Raw genomic sequence first — 21,282 nt, 5'->3', positions numbered from 1 at the left:
GGAAGGATCACATCTGATTCTCATTTGATTACTAAATTAGAGCAAGCCCTGCACAACACTGCAGAGGAGCTTGACTACAGCCTTAAAGACAGGATAGAGTCGTTTAGAGTATTTGTAAGCTCCAACAAATACTTTCCTCAGTGCTGTGATAGTGGTGATCCTAACCATAGAATGGCTTGGGTTGGAAGTGAGCTTAAAGACCATCCAGTTTCAACCCCCTGCCACGCATAGGGTCACCAACCACCAGATCAGACTGCCCAGGATCCCATCCAACCTGGCCTTGAGCCCTTTGAAGGATGAGCACACACAGCTTCTCTGAGTAACCCATGCTGGTGCCTGACCACTTTCCAAATAACGAATTTCTTCCTAACATCTAGCCTGAGTTTCTCCTCTTTCCATTTAAAGCCATTCCCTGTTGTCCTGTCACTACCAGGCCATATAAAAAGTTGCTCCCCCTCCTGCTCATAAGCTCCCTTCAAGCACTGCAAGGACACAGCAATGTTTCCCTAGAGCTTTCTCTTCTCCAAGTTAAACCATATTAGGCTGGGCATCATCTACCTGTGGATCCTGCTTACACCACATGGAGGACCCATTTAAAACACAGAGTGGAGCAGTGGGGAGCAATCACTCCCTTCATCCTATAACGAAGCACTATTTCTTCCTCATGAACCTTTGATCTAAAGGGCTTTCTAATACCCTTTGCAAGAGGTGAAATTGGCCTCAAAGAACATAGTGGGTTGTTCTACTAAAACTTCACACTCCATGTCACAGATCCACATCGAATCACTAAGGCCATCTATTCCAATCACCCACCCATCCCCACCATGCCCACTAAACCATGTCCCTCAGTGCCACAGCTCCATGTTTCCTGCACACCTCCAGGGATGGTGACTCCACCACCTCTCTGGGCAGCCTGTTTGAGTGCATTACCACTTTCCCTGAGATTTGCATATTCTTTTTCAGGCTTCCTGTAGCCCCAAGTGAAAGAAACATGAAGTCACAAACTCTTCTTATAACAACATAAAAATATCCATCCTGCTGTAGACCATGCTCTTGCGAGCACATTCCATGGCTAAGCACCTGCAAAGCCTTATCCAACACCACATCAGCATTAGTTTGATTTCCCCTACATACACTGTTTGCAAACCACCACTATCCAGGTACTGCAGCCTTTTCTTCCCCAGGAGGCTTCTTTCAGCTGAATAGGCCACTCCCAAAAGAAGCCTTAAAGCATGTTATATCCTAACAAAATCTTTGTTAAACCAATTACAGCTACAGTGGGCTAAAGAGGCTGCACACAGCCAGCCCTAACAGAAAACCTGAGAGTATGCAAAGGAGGTGTAGATAAAGAACACCTGATGGGAATTAGGGGCAGCCAGGGGATGATCTACCATCAGGAGTCTAGGGCTGGAAACCTATTCACATCTAGGGGTTCATCTTCAGCCACTGAGCAGGTTCACAAGGAAACCACTCAAGAAGAGCTTTTGGATTTTTCCCTAATTAACCAAGAGCATGCTCAGCTGCTCTTCATATCCTTGGACATGAGCATCCTCATTCTCCAGCTGAGGTCCCTGGGTTCATTCAGCCTAGAACAGGAAGCTGAGGGGAGGCCTCACGGTTGCCCACAGCTCCTCACGGGGAGCAGAGGGGCAGCACTGAGCTCTGCTCTCCGTGACAGCAACAGGGCCTGAGGGAACAGCATGGAGCTGTGTCAGGGAAGGGGCAGGGGGAGTTAGGAAAAGCTTTGCATCAGAGGGCAGTCGGCATGGAACAGGCTGCCCAGGGCAGTGGGCACGGCACTGAGCTGCCCGTGCGGTCCTGTGTGAAGCCAGGAGTTGGACTTGATGGGTCCCTTCCAACTCAGGAAGTTCTGCAAGACTATATTAGTTCTTGCATCAGGGGGAGAACAACATTCTTAGCTACTGCTGGCAAATAATTGAGCCCATGCTTTCATCTGTGGGAGTATTTTGATAATTAATACCCTTTATTTCACAAGGTATCCCCTGTGGTTTATGGGTCAATTAACACATAGCCTCCCCCACTACAGGAACAGAAAGAAAAAAAAAAAAAACACAACAGAAACAACAAAGTAGGCTGCTCTTACAGTTAATGTTCAGTGAAATACAGGCCGTGAAGTGTTGCAATGTCATTACTCCCACTGGAAAAAGCTATCAGCTGCCACAGGAAGAACTTGTTGCAGCTTTCACAAGCTGACCGGCATTAAACACTGGAGTCCAGGCAGCACAGAGATTCAAGACATGTGGCTTCTCAACTCAACTGGAAGCTTTAATTACTGCAGGCTTTTAAAAAAAGGAGAACAGATTGAGGCTTCTGTTAGATCACTTAACCCCAAGGAGAAGCACCCACGGTGCTCCAAGCACTGCACAGCTGGGGCAGAGCAGCAATGATTTTTTCAAGTCTTGCAGCATCAGTGCCCTCACCTCTTCTCACTGCTTTCTCTTATTACCATCCCTCCCCAGCAAACAGCACTCAACCCAAAAAACGTTTTAAGGGAAAGTTAAGCAAAACAACATCACAGTGCAATTAGAGGAGCTATTATTCTAACCAAGCAGCACCGTACCTGATGCCCATCCTATTTTTTGTCACATTCTTCCTGCCTACACCGTTGGCTTCCACCCTTCATTAAAATTTTCTAAGCCACTGAGCTCGCACATCAGAGCCGCGACTCCGCGGTGCCTCATTACCATCAGATAAAGGCTCGGAACAACAGTTTTACGAGAGAGCATCTGGCGCCCTAACTGCCGGCTGCGAGCTGCTGCCATCCCTTCTCCTACAGGTCTGGAGAAAAAAAAAAAAATAATCATTAAAAGCAACGTGAAGCTCCAAGCAGTGCCGGCAAACGGGCTGCGATACCCAACTAGAAGGGTTATCTGGCAGAATAGTTTGAGTTGTTAAGGAATATCCGCTTCCAACCCCCCAGCTGCAGCCTAACGGTAAGTCGCCGAACCCCCGTGCAGCTCGGCCTCGAGCACCTCCAGGGACGGAGCATCCACAACTTCTCCGGGCTGCCCGTGCCGGTGCCTCGCCACTCTCTAAGCAAAGAGCTTCCCCCGAAACCTCGCCCTAATAACAGCCCGGAGGTACGGAGGTACTCACACATTAGCGTGCAGAAGGCGCACAGTGCCAGCAATGCCTGCAGCAGCACTCCGAAGCGGCCCAGCAGCGCTCCGCTGCTGCAGCCTTGAGTCGGACGGGACGCGGCCATGACCGGGCGGAGCGCAGCGCAGCGAGGAACGGAACACGACCGCCCCGCTGCCTACAAAGCGGCTCCGCGCCCCCGCCCCTCTGCCGGCGGCCACACCCGGGGGTGGGATGGGGAGGGACGCGGGTGAGCGTGGGAATGGGAGTGGTGATGGGGATAAGGATGGAGATGGGCATAGGGATCGGTACCGGAATAGTACTGAGTGTGAATGTGGGTGTGGAATGGATTTAGGGTTGGGAATGGGAAGGGCTCGAGGGATGTCCAGTAGGGGTGGGGCTGGAGGGGACTTGGTGGTGGCTGGGGTGCCGGGATAGAAAATTTATGCTTGTGTCTTGGCAGAATCTAGAGTGTTGGGATGGGGAAGATGGGTAGATGTCCCAGTAGAAGTTGAGGTATCAGATATTGGGGGTTCCACTAGGGCTTGGGGTGCCAGGATGGGGAATATGGATTGTGGTCCTTGGGGGCTTAGGGTGCTGGGATGGGAGGGCATCCCAGTGAGAATTGTAGTGCTGGGTTGTGGCAGTCCTGGCAGGGTTTAAGGTGCTGGCATGGGGAGTTTGGACTTGGGTCCCGTTGAGGTCTGAAGTGCCAGGTTGAGGGGTTCTTGGTGGGGTTTGAGAGACTAAGATGGAGTGAGTTGTTTGGGGAATGCTGTTAGGGATCAGGGTGCCAGGCTGGAGGAGGTCCTGGTAGGGTTTGGGGTGCCAGGATAGGGAATGGTACAGGTATCCCTTTGGGGATTGAGGTTGGAGGGTCCCGGTGAAGTTTGTGGTGCAGTGATGGGGAGTTTGGGCTGCAGTCCCAGTGGGGTTTGGGGTGCTGAGCTGGGGATTCTGTTGAGGATGGGGAGTGCCAAACTGGGGACATCCCAGGAGAGCTTGATGTGCTGAGATGGGGAGAGTGAATGAGGGTCCTGATGGGTTTGGAGGTACAGGGATGGAAAGGACATGGAGCATTCTTGAGGCTTTTTGGGTGCCAAGTCAGGGAGGAAGGTGGGGGTCCCAGGAGGAATCAGGGGGGATTCTATCTGTGACAGAATGATCAGGGTCTACCGATGGGGTCAGTATCTTAAACTGCTGCCTCAAACTTGCTGCTCTGCCTAATACCATTCCCCTCCCCCTCCACAGCCTCCTCCCCAGAGGGCAGGTTTCATTTTCTATTTCTTTTCAGTACACTTATCTTCTGAGAGAACTGAGGTCATGCGGCTGAGTTTTCCTCCTTGACTTCAAGACACAGGAACTTGCATTCAGCTACAAAACCAAGCGGACTGCAAATCTCATCATATGACTCCAAGCAATAGCCTTAAAGTCAGTGGTAAACATTACAAGGCACTAAAGAAAATCATGGGAACTGTTCCTCATCTGAGTCCACACATCTCCTGGTACCAACGTGATGAAATAGCCCCTGCCAGAAATAGTCCCTCCTTTTTTCAAGGGGGGACCAAACTGTGGACTGGCAGATGCTCAAGTCACCAGCTTTAATCATGATTTAATCATGAGTTCAGTCAGCAAGCTGGAAGCTAGTTCTTGCTAAGTCATTTTCAGCTGATTTCATGTGTGCAACATAGTTTCATAAAAAGATTAATTCCTTTAGATTGGTGGATCTGTTTGTGTCTTGCAATCAGTTGCCTTTATATTAAATTCTAAATGAAATATTACGGCTGATATTATTACATAAGCCAGCTGAACACCTTGCTAGCATCTATAAAGCAATGTGTATCTTAACACAGATTTACTTTGGCTCCAACATTTTACTTTTTCTCACATTTCCTCAGCAGCTTTTGAAGAACCATTTCCAAGAACTGGTTGCTGGATGACCATTTTTCACCTGGGAATTGCCTCAGGCTCTTTTTGCCCAAGTATTACACACTCAAGACATTTGAACTAGATGGATATTTCTTAAAATTTCATCTTCTATGGATATCCTGCAAATTATTCATCAAAGACAGTATTTGGGATGCATCAGCAGACTGTGTGTGTGTGTACAAAGGAAGGCTTTCCCAAGGCTCCCTCTCGCCAGTTGTGCATTCTGCACTCCTGCCAGCCAGCAGTGATGGTTTCTCCCCGCTGCTCCACTCAGCAATGGAAAGTTATCTGAAGCCTTATTTTCAAATGCTGAAACTTTTACAAGAGAGCCCAGTATGTGTGAAAACACACAGGCTATAAAAGGGATGAAGAGAAAAATCCTGATTTCACCCCTTCCTGCCCCTCATTGCAGAGAGGGGCAGCAATCCCTTAGTGGTTATTTGTACTTGACACTTTACTGTGAAACCACAGCCTTGGTTTACCAAAAGCATGATTTGCACTTCAAAATACTTGGACTTTTAAAACCTGTGCAAATAGCTCTTAAGGCTTGGCTGCGTTGGTGGTAGAGTCTGTGGGCTCTGACTCCTAAATTCTGTTACATTATTATGGCAACTAAGATGTCCCACAGCTGTCCCCATACCTTTTGCCCCCCAAGGATTTCTATCTCTCTACAGAGGTAAAGAGGTGCAGGAACCCATTTGAATCTGGAAAGGGAGAGGAAAAGGTAGAGGGAGAGCGATTGGGAGAGGGAGGGGGAAAGGATCACTTGTTTTTCCCAAAGCCTTGGTTGGATAAAAGTCTGGAGAGGTCTGTCTTTGTGATCTTACAGAAATATGGATGATGGTTGTATACTTACAATCAAAAAAGCCAAGACACTCCAGTAGTTTCAGGTAGTAAGGGATGCAAAAAGCAATCCTGGCAATTTTGTGCATGTGAAAGGAAGGATGGAGTAAATCTCTGAATTCTCAGAGGGAAAAAAATCAAATACTGGAAACCACAGAAAATACTTACTATATTTTTTTTCTCTTTAAAGAAGGATTAGCCAGGCCGCACTGGCAAGTAAAATTGGTTTATGAAGAGTAGAGCAGAGACAGAACAGGACAAGAATGTGTCAGAAGATGAGATGAGGTAAATCTGAGGTATGCCAGAGCCTGAAGAAACCTGTGCAGGAGGAGCTATGAAGTGAGGCCAGGGCAGCTGACCTAAACCCATACTGTAGGGTGTTATACTCAGCAGTAAAAATGAGGAAAGAGGAAGAAGGGGGGCTGTCGTAATAAAAATGTTAATTCTGCTAAACAATTGTTACTTGCATTGAAACCTTGTTCTCCAAGACATAGCTGCCCATCAGAGTGAAAACACCACAGCAAGGAAGAACATTTCCTTGCTCAATGAAAACCAACCTTGATGAAGGAAGTGACAATTGGAATATCAAAGAAATGCTGGTGCAGGCTGCCCAGAGAAGTTTCCCCTGGAGGTGTTCAAAGCCAGGTTGGATGGGGCCCTGGGCAGCCTGCCCTGGTATGTAATCTAGTGGTTGGCAACTCTACTCATGGCAGGGGGGGTTGGAACTAGATGATCTTTGAGGTCCCTTCCAACCCAAACTATTCTATGACTCTGCCAGGGCATCTTCCATGCCATTTCCATGCTACATGAGCATAACACGTGGACTGAGCACATTTACACTCACAGCAGTGATGAGCAGCATCAACAAAAGGAGAACTTAGCAGCATGGATCAGTTAAGTGTTATGGACTGCCAGATTTCAAGATACATAAAATAAGTGCATGGTGTTGAACTAAATTAAGGTCTTTATTATTATTGTTATTATTTTCTGTTTCTCAGTGATCCTGCTCTATTTTACCCTATGCTTACTGAGAACCCATTCATTTTTTTCTTGACTTTGGGCTCTTACCTGTATGGGAACTGCTGAGTCACGGCCTGAACCTCTGATTGATCACCTGAGGTGAGCCATGAGTCAGCCAGAGGAGCACAGGTGAAGGCAATTCAGCTGTGCTGCCGAAAGGGGTGGAGCCTGGCTGCACCCCTCTTAGACCTATTTAAGAGCTGGCTACCAGTGGGGAAGGATCTCATCTGTTGATCCCTCCTTCTGGTGTTTTGTGGTGAGCCCAGTGTAAGGGTAAGCCTTCCATTTGTTCTCTGTTGTTATCATAGTCCACTTCGCCTAACTCTCTTATTTATTTTGTGATTGTAGCATCTTGATATCCATCAATTATACATTTCCATCTATCATCTCTTGAAAAAGGTTCTTCATATTCCTTGAAGACAGTGTTGGGTTTTTTTTCCTCTGCTTGAAAATGCAAGTAAACTCTTTTGTTACAAAACAAACAAACGAAAAAAAGGGTGTCTTGGAGCACTAGGAGTTTTCCAGCCCATTGCAATGCCTACTGGCGACTGTCACCTTGTCTCATGCACAGCTGGCCAAAATGCTCAGTGTGCAACGTGGCACTGGATAACGCCACAGTCATCACTGTGTTTGGGCTCCAATTCCCAAACACTTCAGGGCAAGGCTGTGTGTTGCAAGGCTTCCTCAATTCAAGGGCACGGAGCTCGGAGCCCTGGGGAGCTGCTGGCTCAGGATCAGGTGGGATACTTGGTTCTGGGCCAAGAGCTCCATCTGATTTGCATCTGCTTCTCCTTGCCCTGAGCTGAGAAGGAAATTTGAGTGCAGGAAATAGTGTTCGTTTCCATATCCCATGCCTCTTTTATGTATTTATTTTCTTTTTTTTTTTTTTTTTTTTTTTTAGGTCTGTTACATTTTTGAAAAGTTGCCATGGCCTTGGATGCCTTTACAGCAGTGCTGTACAATCACTGGTTGAAAAAGCCAAGCTTTGCTTTGTAGCAGCTGCTGTTGGGTGGGATCCGTCTCACTTATCTTTAGTTGAGATGTCTTTTGTCTCCTGTTATAGTCAGTGGAGGAAAATAGCCTGTTGGAGGACACATTCCTCTGATCTAGTCTGGTCATCTCTGAGATGAAATGAGTCCTCTCCGTCTCTAGCTGTAGGTGTCCCTGTTCACTGCAGGGGAATGGACCAAATGAAGATCAAATAGTCAAATTCCTCTGCAATGAACACGACATCTACATGAACAGAGACTTGCATAGGTCCCTTCCAACTCAAATGATTCTATGATTTTATGATTCTATGATGACAAGCATTCAGTGGCAGTCCTGTGCATCAGAAAAGTCATGTGAACATGTCTGCTAATTTTTACAGCAACACAACATGGGTTTCTTCCACTGACTTGCCCCTTAAGGCGTTTTGTATCCCCAAGTCCCCAGTGTAATGCAGAGGATAAGGAATGTCTGCAGACAGATACTGTGACATGAGTGGGAGGAGGATGCAGAGATCTGCCCTTTTCAGGATGACACGTACATTTTTTATTTGAATTTATTTCTCATCTGATAGAGGAATTATTTCTGAAAACAAGAGCCCTTGAGAAAATTTTCTTCAACTGATGCTTCAAACAGGTTTCATTCATACTGCCATCAGAATGGATCTCTGCTGATTAAAGAGTAACTGGTCCTTATTCTTGCCAAATTATCCCCCCCTTTTTTTTTTTTTCCTTTTTAATTGTTTTTAAAAGATCTGTCATATTTAACATTCACTTCTAGGTTATGTTCACAAGCAAGTGGCCAGCACCAATTTTAGAAACAACCAAGACTTTGTATTGCTTAATTAATTAATTAATTTTATTAATTATTATTATTTTTATTAAATAATAATAATAAATTAATTAATTATTATTAACTCTGAGGAGCTGTTGTCAGGGTAATAACTTTATATTTTTAGTAAGCACCTTAGCTATGTTATCATGAGATGTTCAGTTTCCAGCTCTGAATGAATGGGAACAACCTTATACCTTACAGGGCCTGTGCTATTATTTGCATGCTGTGTTTGGCTTGGAGCTGGGGCTCTCAGACAGCGTTTGCTCAGCTCATATCTGGCCACGTGAGCCAGTGAGGCAGGCAGGTAAGGCTTCCAGGGCTGTGTCAGGCTGTGTGGATGTGCAGGAAGAGGCATGTCTCAGCCTCCCTTCCTCTCTCCTCCCCCTTAGAACACCTGAGCTGTGCAAATCAGTCCATTAGTGAACATCTTCATCCTGCAAGGCCATTCCTTCTTCTGCAGTATGAGGCAAATGTAAAGGAACCTCCTGTAGGTCCCACTATCCCTACAGAAATGGTCATCCTACATCAGGATGTAGGATGATCAAGAATCCCTCTTGACATCCTATATCACCCTACATCCCTACAGGGATGATGGTTATACGTCACCCTGGATTCCTGCAGTGCCCACAGATTTCACTGATGATATGGTGGCTCATTTTTACCAGTGCAAGAAATTAGAGGCCAGACCCTGCTCTCTAGTCATGCAAAGAGTTCAACAGCTGAAAAATCACTTTCCTACTCTGTTGGTAGAGTAAAAAGCCCATCCCAGACCAATTAGTTCACAGACTGTTTGTGGAACTCCATCCTGACTGGAGAATGATTTGATGATTAAGAGAGGACAGAAACTCCTGTTTTAGTGACTGGCTTTGCTACAGTCTTGGTACATTATCTTGGGAGTTCTGCAAGTAATTCGTAGAATTATGGAATCAGTAAGATTGGAAAAGACCACTAAGATCATTTAGTCCCACCATCAACCCATCACCACCATGCCCACTGAACAATGTCCCTAAATTACCAATGTGATGGGGTGTGCCTTTAATTCAGACCATTTTGCTGATTATGTGTATAAAAAAGCTTCTAAAACACAGTGCAACTGATGAGGGTGGTGAAGTGCAGAGAGGCTGGGATTTTTTGAATTGACTTTACCACTGAAATGAGAGGGGACAGCCAAAGATTGCCTATCTGGAGAACTAGTAACTACATAAGCATAGCCAGAGGCTGTGCTTTGGATTTCCTGGGAGTGTTCCTTTCAGTGGGATATTGGCAACACTGCAGCACATACAAAACTCTACGATAGTGAGGCCGTGACTGCTGGGGCAAGAGGAGAAAGCAATGGGGAAATTCAGGGAAAACAGCTAGAAGGCACTAAGGAGTTATCCTTTATGGAAGCAACAAGATCAGCTGCCTCTACGCCAGTGCATGCAGCCTGGGAAACAAACAGAAGGAACTAGAAGCTACTGTGCTGCTTGAAAGCTATGATTTAGTTGTCATCACCAAAACCTTTTGGGATGATTCCCACAACTGGAGTGTGGCTATCAATGGCTACAAGATGTTCAGAAGGAACAGGCAAGGAAGGAGGAGTGGGGGTGTTCCTGTCTACATCAGGAAAGGAATAAAATGCGAAGTTATCCCACAGTCATGAGCAAGTCAAGAGCCAATGGGTAACAATTAGAGACTGAGTCAGCAAAGGGAGCCTTGTGATCGTTGTCTACTACAGGCCACCAGATCAGTGACACCCTGTCAATGAGGCTTTCACCCTCCAGCTATGTGAGATTTTGGGATTGCAAGTGCTCATCCTGCTGGGGGACTTTATATCATAGAATCATAGAATGGCTTGGGTTGGAAGAGACCTCGGGTCATCAAGCTCCAATCCCCCTGCTGCAGGCAAGTCTGCCAACCTCCATATCTAATGCTGGACTTCAACCACCATCTGCTGGAAAAGTAGCACAGTGAGCTGGAGGCAATCCAAGAGGCTCCTGGAATGCACTGAGGATAACTTCCTGAGTCAAGTAACTGACGGCCCCACCAAAGGGAATGCAGTACTGGACCTGTTGCTCACCAATGCAAATGAACTGATTGGTGATATCAAGATTGGAGGCTTTCTGGCCTGTAGTGACCATGCTATGGTTGAGTTCATGCTCCAGAGGGACACAAGAAAGATGAAGAGTAAAATTAAGAAACTAAACTTTAGGAAAGCTGACTTCCAGCTCTCCAGAGAATTAGTCAACAAAACGTCCTGGGACTGTCCTCATGGGCAAGGGTGCAGAGCAGAGCTGGTAGATCTTTCAGGGGGGTTTCTTTAGGGCGCAAGAGCTTTCCATCCTGAGGTGAAGCAAGTCAGGAAAGGAAGGCAAGAGACTAGCATGGCTGAACTGGGACCTGGTGGTCAAGCTGAAGAGCAAGGAGAAAATGCACAGACAGTGGAAACAGGGACAGGTACTGTGGAAAGACTGTAAGGAAGCTGCTAGGCTGTGGAGGGATGGGGTCAGGCCAATGCTCAGCTTGAACTGAACTTTGACTAGGGATGCCAAAAAGAACAAGAAAAGCTTCTACAGGTACCTTAACCAGAAAAGAAAAGTCCAGAAGGCTGTACCCTCCCCTAGTGAGTGACACAAGCAGGCTGGTAACAACAGACAAGGAAAAGGCTGAGGTAATTTTGTTATTTTTTTACTATGGTCTTCCCTGATAACTTCTCACCACACAGCCCCCAGACATTTTGTTTGTTAGGAGGAGATCAGGGAAGCAAGGTCCCTTCCAGTTTAAGTGAAGATCAGGTTCATGACCACCTAAGAAGCCTGAAAATCCACAAGTCTACAATGGATGATGTCTGCTGATGAGATGCATCCCAGAGTCCTGAGGAAATTGGCTGATGCAGTTGCCAAGCCACTCTCTATGATATTTGAAAAGTTTGTGTCAATCAGGTGATGTCCCTGGTGACTGGAAAAAAGGAAACATCATATCCACTTTTAAAAAGAGTAAAAAGGAAGATCCTGGGAACTACTGACCTGTCAGTCTCTGCTCTGTGCCAGGGAAGATCATGGAAAAGATCCTCCTGGAAGCAATGCTAAGACACATAGAAGGCAGGGAGGTTATATGGGAGAACCAGACTGAATTCACCAAGGGCAAATCCTGCTTGATCGACCTAGTAGCCTTCTATGACACCTTCTATGCAGGTGTCACGGTGTCACTGCATCAGTGGACAGGGGAGAGTCACTGATGTCATCAATCTGGACTTCAATAAGACCTTCGACACGTGTCCCTCCTCTGAACACGCTCCAACAGGTCCACATGTGTTCTGTACTGAGGACTCCACATCTGGGTGCAGTACTCCAGGTGAGGCATACCAGCACAAAGAAGTGCGTTAAGGACTCCAAATTTGCTTTTCTGAGAAATCTCTTCCTTGAAAATGAAACTTTATTCTTAGACAGTAAAAGAAAAGTTGAAGTACAACTTCAGCTTACTCTCTGTATTTCTGCATAGGGCTGAACTTCGGGAGCACATTATGTGCAGATTTGTGGCTTGGACACATGCTGTGTAAGAACAGTATGGCCATATCCAACTGCCTCCAGGCTCGAGAGAAGATTTGAATTTTTGGCCATTGTGGCCTGGGAAGAATGCCCGAGGTCTGAATTGAAACAGTGGATTTAGCTTTGCAACAAGAATCCTTTTCCAGGAATAATGCTGATTAAGAGGTACTTGCTGATGTTTCTTATACCTTTCCCCTTTGGGAAGTCCTGACCAGACAAAAAAAGGGGTGAAGAAAAAAAAGAATAAAATACAATTTCATTCTTTACAGTTCTTCTGTCTCCCTGACAGGTCTGAGATTTCCCCAGAGGAAATTAAGTCTTTTTCTCTTCATGACAGCGGTTTTGGATGAGCCCTTTCAGATTTTTTGCTGGGTGTGAGAGCCTGATTTCTGGGTAACTATGAGAAAAAGATCAGTTTGGAAATGGGGACTTAACCAACTGACAAAATGTTAAATATTCACAAAAATCATGTAGCATGAATCAGAGACAACCTTAATTATTTTTTTCCCTGAGTTCTATAACTCACTGAGTCTTGAAATAAAATGCTAATTTGCCAAAACCTGGCAAATATGCACCACTTTCAAGCCTTTCTTCAATTAGCACTTGAAAACCACACATTCCTTCACAAGCCATCCTTGATGTTTTATAAATGTTATCGTTAAGATATTTCTACTTCCTTTAGTGAATTTTTTACAGCTTCAGTAAAGATATTATTTCAGTTCAGGCTGCAGACTCTCATCCTAAGAAGAGACCTCAGTTACCTCTCATAGGATATTTCTAAAACAACAAATGCTACCTCACTTTAAGCTAATAGCCTGCAAGAAGGCTCCATCTGTATTTACAGTGCAATCTTAGCTGCAGAAGTATGGGTTAGGAGCATGGTATAAGTGTACGTATACAGCAAATCTTTCAGAAGAAGGCTTGATCCCCTTGCTGGGTTTCACCCTTTGGATTAGTGGGGGTGCTTCCTTCCAGGAAAACACTCAAGCGTGCAGGAAGTGAGGTGGTCATGGTCTTGGGATTGAAAATCATAGAATCATATAATCATTAAGGTTGGAAAATACCACTAAGGTCATCTAGTCCAACTGCCAACCCATGCCTATGACTTTTCCAGACCATGTCCCTCAGAGTCCTATCTACCCTTTTTTTGAAAACCTCCAGGGATGGTGACTCCACCACATCCCTGGGCAGTCAGTTCCAGGCTAATGCAATAAGCACTGCAACTTAGGAATCAGGAAGAAGCCTGACTTCAGCCTGGAAACATCCATGAAATCTACTCCATGCTAACTTCCGGGGTTTCTTCCCATGGATTGCTAAAAACCCATCAATTCTCTCAGAAGTTGTGTATGTTACACCCCTGCCCCATCTCTGATGAGAAACACGCATACACATTCTGAAGAGTAAAAATTACATGTGGGGACAGACACATTCTTGGTAGCCATAAGAGAAGCACAAAGGAGTCCATAATGGTCATATTAGAAGTGAAGTGAGTGGGAGGAACAGATACAATAAGAATTGCATTACATTTCTTAGAACCTTTATGAGTCCCAGGCCAGTAAAACAACATCCAACATCCAACAAATGAACTTTAGTTCTGTACACTATAAGACAAATGCTGCAAAAGACAGAAGAATGGGTTCACCCATGTCATGGTTTTACGATTTCTGTTATCAGTATTCCACATCATGATATCATGTAGTGCACTGGGAGTTAGAGAATTAACACCCCAGTCCCATGGATTGTTATCCGTTCCAGGGTACTTTTCACAGAAAAGAAGAACTACTCTCAGAAGACTTCACTGTCCCGTTTCTATTTTCTGTTCAGAGGGAAAGATAAAACTGCTTGGGAGACACAAGACTCCCTTCAAGCACTGCAAGGACACAGAAATATTTCCGTAGAGCTTTCATTACTCCAAGCTAAACCACAATAAGCTGGGCATCATCTACGTGTGGATCCCACTTACACCACATGGAGGACCCATTTAAAACGCAGAGCAGAGCAGTGGGGAGCAATCACTCCCTTCATCCTACAATGAAGCACTATTTCTTCCTCGTGAACCTTTGATCTAAAGGGCTTTCTAATAAAAATGGCCAGAAGGGCACTGCAGTGAAGAAGCACCAAAGGAAGAGAACTTTCAGCTGAGCTTATCTGCAGTCACGAAAGCTCAAGCTGTGCTGGAAGGAACGTGCTTGGGCAGTCCGCAGTTCATAAACAATCAATCTGGGGGTTTTCTTTCTCTTGTTTCAAGTAAGCTTTGTACTGAATCACCTATGTGTCTGCAAGTGTGAAAGACTTTTACTTTGTAGCTAAGGTATGATGCACACCATTAATGCTTTCCCTACTGCACGCAGCACAGAAGTAGATTGGAGGAGCCGTGCTCTTGGGACAAACACTGAAGATAAGACGCTCAGCTCATGGCAACGGTACTACGGCAGAGATGGTTGCCACAGAATCACAGGAAAGCTTGGTGTGGAGGCAACCTTACAAGCTGAACTAGATCCAACCGCTTGCTACAATATAAGGTTAGAATAGGACGCCATCCATCAGGGGCTTGAATGCCTCCAGGATGGAGCATCCACAGCTTCTCTGGGCAATCAAAGATGCACAAGTTTGGAGCTCATTGAGCTCTTACAGCAGAAGAGGCTGTGACTCCTGGGCATCAGGTATACTGCTCTTGACCAGCTTAAGCTCCCCGAAAAGCTGACTGATGTCAAAGGTGGCTTTCTGAGCTCTCCCAAGTTTTGTCTCCTTGTCCCCTGAATTTAGCATCCGGAGTGAACACAAGGATCTTCTCAGCTGTCTAACAGGACCCCCAGTGCTCAGCTAGGTAAGCAGAGTTCACAAACCAGGCTCTGATTCTCAGTCCCTGCCGCACATGGATGCAAAGCTATTGGAAATGCATGGCAGCTGCCCAGAGAAGCTTTATCCCAAGGCAGTCAGGGTTTTGGTGTTTTTTTCCTCTTTTTTGTTTCCTTTTGTTTCCTTGCATTTCAGTTTTTAGAGATGGAAGACAAAATACGTACAGGAGCAGGGGCAGCCCAGCAGCAGCTATAGAAAAGTGTGCAAACTCATCCCCTTCTACAGCCCTGCTCTTGCTTCCCATGACTGCCGGAAATACTTTCCGGGGTTTGTTGCAGGCTGTATTTTAAAGCTTTGATTTCTTGTTCTGTGTGACTATTTTTTTAACCTTGCCAGTGAAAATCTTTACAGGGAGGGCTGCCCTGTACTTGGACAAAGGAAGATAAAAGAAAAAAAACAAATTTTCCAGTGGGAAGAGTATTATTCCAAAGCATACGTCGTGATAACAAAATGTTGGTTGTGCTGAGAATTTGGTGACAAATCAAAGCTGGCAAAATGCAGTGACCCAATGGGGAGCTACGCTGTAGTAGCAGTTAGCAAAAGAAGGTGATGGATGAAGAATGAGAGATTCAAAGTTCATAAGTTCACACATCCACACATTGCCGCTAAAGAGGCTGCAGTACAGAATCACAGAACATGAGGGGTTGGAAGGGAACTCTGGTGACCATTGTGTCCACCCCCCTGCCAGGGCAGTCTCAGCAGCCTGCACAGGTAGGCATCCAGACGGGTCATCCCCACCATGCCAACCAAACCGTGTCCCTCAGTGCTGCACCTTCATGTTTCCTGCATGCCTCCAGGGACGCTGACCCCTCTGCCTCCCTGGGCAATTCCAGTGCATTTCCACTCACAAACCTCTGAGTAAAACATTTCCTCTAAGAGTTAATCTAATCTCCTTTTTCAGATTAAAACTGTTCCACCTTGTCCTGTGCCTATCAAACCACATAGAAAGTCACCCACCACACTCGCTAGATACCAAATATGCTGTTGACTTGCAAATGTTGACTAGATTCTCTAGAAACCGAGACTGGACTCAGACAAGAAATGCTAATGTGACTCCAGGGCTGCAGCCTTGGCCAAGGGACAGCTCTGCTCCTGGCTCTGGCCGGGGGAGCAGTTTGCTAGCAGGTTGAGGGAGGACATAATTCCTGAGGCCTGCCAGAGCCTCTGCTCTCTTGCCTGGGGACCCAGGCCCACAGCCCCAGTGAGGCGGTGGCCGTGATGTCACAGTGGGTGTCACAGGGCGGCCATTGTGACGCGTGAAGCTTGGAGCAGAGCAAAGGCTGCCGGGCTCAGGCCGAGCACCAGTGCGGCCTGGTGAGGCGCGGAGAGAGCAGGGACTCTCACAGTGCTCACTGTTGACGCACATCATGTCCGATAGGAAGAGGAAGGCCTCCAGCTCGGAGGAACCAGGTGAGATCAAAGCATCCCTGAGCACAGCTCCTGCCAACAGGAGTGCTGAGGGTCTGCCTGCGGACGGGAGGTGAGGAAGGGACAGGCAGGGACTCCGCAACTGCTGCAAGGCAGGGCCCCTCTGCTCTTTGGCACGTGGGTTCCAGCTTGGGCTGTGATTGCCTGCGGGCACTATTGGGCCTGCCGTGGCCCCTTCCAATCCACCACCTCCAGCCAGCATGGCAGGCACAGAGCAGGACCCTGGGGACAGCCCTCAGGGACACCTGGCCCCACCAGGTGCTCACATTTGTTCTCTCCTCTGCAGTGTGTGTGCTGTGTCGCCGAGTGGATGTTGACCCAAACATCTGCGGGGACACACTTTCTGCAAGTGGGATTTACGTCCATAAGTTCTGCTTGGTGAGTTCCCCCATGGGCTCCTTCCAGATTCCTGCCAGGGCTGCTCACTTCCATTCTGTCCTAATGGTATCCTGCTCTTTTCAGACCTTTGCCAACATCGTTCCTCATGGGATGAGAATTGAGGATGTCCCCCCTGCTGTCATCACACGTGCAGTCAAGCAGGCAAACCAGAAGGTGAGGACCTGAGTGGAGCGAGGTGTTTTGTGCCAGGACTGGTTCGTACCATCTTAGTGTGGACCCAAAGAGAGCAGTCGTGGCCCTTCCAAACAGCTCCAGAACAAAGTCCTGCCGTAGGAGATGAGCCCTGTCTACCAGGCATCTTTGTAGAGTGTGACCCAGCAGTGCCCACATCCTGTGTCTTGCCCAGAGGTGTGGGGCTAGCCACAGAGGCCCTGAGCCTGCCGCTGATGGTTCAGTTCTTCTCTTTCTTTCCAGCAATGCTTTGTTTGTGGCGAGAGGGGGGCTGCCATCAGCTGCGCAGAGAGCGGTTGTGAACGAAGCTTCCATCTGCCCTGCGCCATGGATGGGGAATGTGTCACCCAGTACTTCAATCAACACAGGTAAGGGCTGTCAGCAGTAGGCAAGCCAGTGAGAAACCCACAGTGACACCTGCCAGCAGGCTGCCAGAGCCAGAGCCAAGGCATGGGACTGCTTCCTGGTCCTCTGCCCTCCTCGCAGCACTTCTCACCGTGCCTATCCCTTTTTCCATCTTCCCCCAGGTCCTACTGCTGGGAACACCGCCCTTCACAGGAAATTGAGGAAGCTCCTGCAGAAGGCACCAACTGCCTCATCTGCTTTGAGCCTGTGGGGGATACCTTGTCCTACCACACCATGCTGTGCTCAGCATGCACGCATGCCTGGTTCCACCGGGGCTGTATCCAGGTAGGAGCCCTCTCCTCACCCTGCAGGCACGCTTGGCGCCCATCTGCACAAGGCCCTGCTCACGCTCACCCTGCTTGTGCTTCTCCTGCAGCAACTGGCCTTGAATGCTGGCGCTTTGAGCTTCCAGTGCCCCAACTGTCGAAACATCGAGCGGTTTTTCAGACAAATGATCATCCATGGGATCCACATCCCACTCAGGTTGGTGTCCTTCTGCACAGTTCTGCTGACATTAAGGCTGCGGTGCTAGGCCTGCCCAGGCTGTCTCATGAGCATGTGCCCCAGCTTCACGGAGAAGCGAGAAATGGAGTTGGGGCGGATGTGTTGGGATAACCTTGGAACTTATGCTGGGGACAGTGGAGGATCATCACTTTCTCTCCCTTCTCCGGCAGACCACCATCATGGGAGGCCAATAATGCGTATGCATCGCTGCAAGAGAGGCACAGGCGCTGCGATGTCAGCAACTGCCTTAACCCAGGAGGAAGGGAGCAGGTGGAGACACGGGGGTGAGTTACCTCAGCAGTTCTCTTGGGCACTACAGAGGATCTCAGCCTCAGCACAGCCTGGGGGTTTTCCCCTGACTGAGCACTGAAGACTGAGCACCAGAGATGCGCTGGGCACTCCCTGGCTTGGCTCCTCCCTTTGTGCTCACAGGCACAACCCCTTTTGCTTCCCCAGGCCCTGGCAGCTGCTCCTCTGCAGTTCCTGTGCTGCTGAAGGCACTCACCGGCGCTGCTCCTCCGTGATATACAACACAAACAGCTGGGAGTGCGACGGCTGTGCTGGCGTGGGCACCGGTAAGATGCAGTCACATGTCCCTGGAATGGCTCCAGGCAAGGGCTGGCAGGCTGGCATGGGGAGCTCAGGGCGGCCTTGCCTGAGTCTCTGTGCTCCATGAGGGAGGGATAAGAGCCTGTCCCAGCTTGGGGCTGCAGGTTCATCCTGCTGACTTTCCTGCCTTCCTTACAGCCTCCAGCACAAACACGGAGCTCGCTGGCCCCAGCAGTGCCAGCCAGGAGGGACTGAGGCCATCCCACAGCTCCTCAGTGCCTGACAATGTCAACACCGGATCCACCAGCCAGGCAGCAGTGGGCCCGTCACACAGTTCCCAGCTGCCTGAGCACAGTGGCCCACCCAGTGAGCCCGAGTCGGACCTCTACCCGCAAGAGGATCAGGATTCCTCTGGGCAGCACCGAGGGCGCCAAAGAAGCAGACGGACGCCAGCCCCAGGTGCTGAGAGCAGCTTGCAGACCTCCACCAGATGGAGGGCGTCAGGGTCCGGCACAGAGTCCCCAGCAGCTGCTCCCACTGAGCGTCCCAGGCGGCGGCGGTCTGGCCGGACGCGAAGCCGCTCCCCGTTACACCATCGGGCCTCTAGTCCACAAAGCCGGCCCAGAGGACAACGTGGCCGCAGGCAGATGCCCTCGAGGGAGTCCTCGCTGCCTGAAGACAGGCAACAGCCCAGACAGCAAGGACGGTCCCGCACACGAAGCCATCTCCCAGCGAGTCATTGGGCTTCAAATTCCCACAGCCGGCCCTGAAGAGACCATGAGCAGGAGCCATTCCAAACAGCGAGACACTTCCGAGCCCATCTTCGGAACAAACATCACCACAGCCAGCATCAAAGATCTGCGTAGGAGAAGCTGTGTTCCATTCCCAACTGCTGGCTCTGGTCCCCAGCAGCCAACACCAATAAAGCTGGGTGACCTCATGCTCATTTGTCGGCTTCATTTGTTGCTGCTTTTCCTGAGGTGGGCAGAGGTAGAGACCTCAACCACAGGGTTCCTTCCTCCCCCTGGCCTTCCCAGACCTTCCTCCACGTGGGCCAATGCAGGCTGTGCTGGGATCTGCCCCATGTGTGGGGAGACAGAGTGTACAAAATCCTCATGGACAATCGCTGCTCTGGCAGGGGCAGCCCAGCTCTGGGGTTGTATCTGGGCTTGGGGGTGCCACCATGATCAGGGTTCATGTCAGCCTTGAGGCTGCTTCCAGCTGCCTCAGAGCTTGGGTTTTCCTCCTGCATGTGGGCAGTGCTATCAGGTCTGAGGGCTGGTTCTGTACAGCATCAGTCACTCATAGACGCAAGACTGGAGAGCTGGGCTGAAGCCAATGGGATGAGTTTCAACAAGGCCAAATGCCGGGTCCTGCACTTCGGCTACAGCAACCCCAGGCAACGCTACAGGCTTGGGGCGGTGTGGCTGGAGGACTGCGTAGAGGAAATGGACCTGGGGGTATTGATTGATGCTCGGCTGAACATGAGCCGACATTGTGTCCAGGTGGCCAAGAAGGCCAATGGCATCCTGGCTTGCATCAGAAACAGTGTTGCAAGCAGGAGCAGAGAGGTGATTGTTCCCCTATATTCAGCACTAGTGAGGCCACACCTCGAGTACTGTGTCCAGTTTTGGGCCCCTCACTGCAAGAAAGATATTGAGGCCCTGGAATGTGTTCAAAGGAGGGCGACAAAGCTGGTGAGGGGTCTGGAGCACAGGCCATATGAGGAGAGGCTGAAGGAGCTGGGAATGTTCAGCCTGGAGAAGAGGAGGCTCAGGGGAGACCTCATTGCTCTCTATAACTTCCTGAAGGGAGGTTGTAGTGAGCTGGGGGTCGGCCTTTTCTCTCGTGTCATTAGTGATAGGACCAGAGGGCATGGCTTCGAGCTACGGCAGGGGAGATTCAGGCTGGACATGAGGAAGTATTACTTTTCAAAAAGGGTGGTCAGGCACTGGAATGGACTGCCCAGGGAGGTGGTGGAGTCACCGACCCTGGGGGTGTTCAAGGAAAGGCTGGATGTTGTGTTGAGGGACATGGTTTAGTGGGAGCTATTGGGAATAGGTGAACGGTTGGACCGGATGATCTTTTAGGTCTTTTCCAACCTTGGTGATTCTATGATTCTATGACTAATAAAATGGCTGCAAAAGTCGTTTTGTTTAGTAAGGAAAGGAACTGCTAAGGTGGAGATGGAAGAAGGGGATGAGAACAAAGCCAGGCTGCTATGAGAAATCTGTGCGAATGAAGCAGGAAGAAGTGCAGGGAGATTTAGGGAGCTCCCGCTGTCCCACCGCACAGTGGAAGCCCCGCGTCTCTCTGAGGTGCTTTCATTGGAGCTGGAAGTGATGGCGGCCAAACCCCAAGGTACAAAGGCTGTTCTCAGGGAGCACAGTTCTCAGTAGTGTGGGTGAGCAGAGCTGGGCAAAATGTGGTCCTAGGTATCAGGTATACTGCTCTTGACCTGCTTAAGATCTCTGAAAAGCTGACTGATATAGCTGGTTTCCTAAACTGTCTTGAATTTTGTGTCTTTGTCCCTTGAATTTAGCTTCTGGAATTAACACCAAGATCTCTAAGTTTTCTAACAGGAAGCCCAGTGCTCAGCTAAGTTAGGATTGGCTCTGATTATTGCTAGCCAGGTACTGATTTTCTGATCCTGTGTTTGATCCCTGGGGTGGCTGTACAAATGTTGTGTTTAGGAACTCATCTGACACATGGATAATTGAAGCTGAAA

The 21,282-nt window shown here is 48.4% G+C and overlaps 2 protein-coding genes and 1 long non-coding RNA gene across 4 annotated transcripts in view; 2 read left to right on the top strand and 1 right to left on the bottom strand.

The window, feature by feature from the left end:
- The window catches only part of LOC125688165 (store-operated calcium entry regulator STIMATE-like), a 31,652-nt gene extending 28,327 nt beyond the window's left edge, over positions 1 to 3,325 (bottom strand). Inside the window, exon 1 of one of the 2 annotated variants that reach the window (XM_048933830.1) lies at positions 3,118 to 3,325. In XM_048933830.1, coding sequence (XP_048789787.1) covers positions 3,118 to 3,226 — 109 coding nt within the window. In that variant the 5' untranslated portion in view covers positions 3,227 to 3,325. The remainder of the gene's footprint in view (positions 1 to 3,117) is intronic. The other variant, XM_048933832.1, reaches the window with a different exon arrangement.
- A 3,802-nt stretch (positions 3,326 to 7,127) lies between these two features.
- LOC125688171 (uncharacterized) lies at positions 7,128 to 12,813 on the top strand. Its single transcript, XR_007374631.1, has 4 exons — positions 7,128 to 7,164; positions 8,914 to 12,045; positions 12,193 to 12,404; positions 12,529 to 12,813. It is a non-coding gene; the product is annotated as an uncharacterized LOC125688171 (long non-coding RNA).
- Positions 12,814 to 16,465: 3,652 nt separating this feature from the next.
- On the top strand, positions 16,466 to 18,293 carry LOC125686638 (PHD finger protein 7-like). Its single transcript, XM_048930843.1, has 7 exons — positions 16,466 to 16,508; positions 16,813 to 16,904; positions 16,989 to 17,078; positions 17,340 to 17,464; positions 17,624 to 17,786; positions 17,878 to 17,984; positions 18,176 to 18,293. The coding sequence occupies exons 1-7, from the start codon at positions 16,466 to 16,468 to the stop codon at positions 18,291 to 18,293; spliced, it is 738 nt and encodes a 245-aa protein (XP_048786800.1).
- The last annotated feature ends 2,989 nt before the right edge of the window (positions 18,294 to 21,282 follow it).

The sequence above is a fragment of the Lagopus muta genome, chromosome 1 (genome assembly GCF_023343835.1).
Source record: "Lagopus muta isolate bLagMut1 chromosome 1, bLagMut1 primary, whole genome shotgun sequence".
NCBI classification, from domain to species: domain Eukaryota; kingdom Metazoa; phylum Chordata; class Aves; order Galliformes; family Phasianidae; genus Lagopus; species Lagopus muta.
This window is presented reverse-complemented; position numbering and strand designations above follow the sequence as displayed.

Excerpts from the sequence above, each read along its gene's own strand:
- LOC125686638 (XM_048930843.1), top strand. The coding sequence starts at position 16,466 with ATGTCCGATAGGAAGAGGAAGGCCTCCAGCTCGGAGGAACCAG. Across the intron at positions 16,509-16,812 it reads CTCCAGCTCGGAGGAACCAG|TGTGTGTGCTGTGTCGCCGA; the intron begins GTGAGATCAAAG and ends TCTCCTCTGCAG. Across the intron at positions 17,465-17,623 it reads CAGTACTTCAATCAACACAG|GTCCTACTGCTGGGAACACC; the intron begins GTAAGGGCTGTC and ends ATCTTCCCCCAG.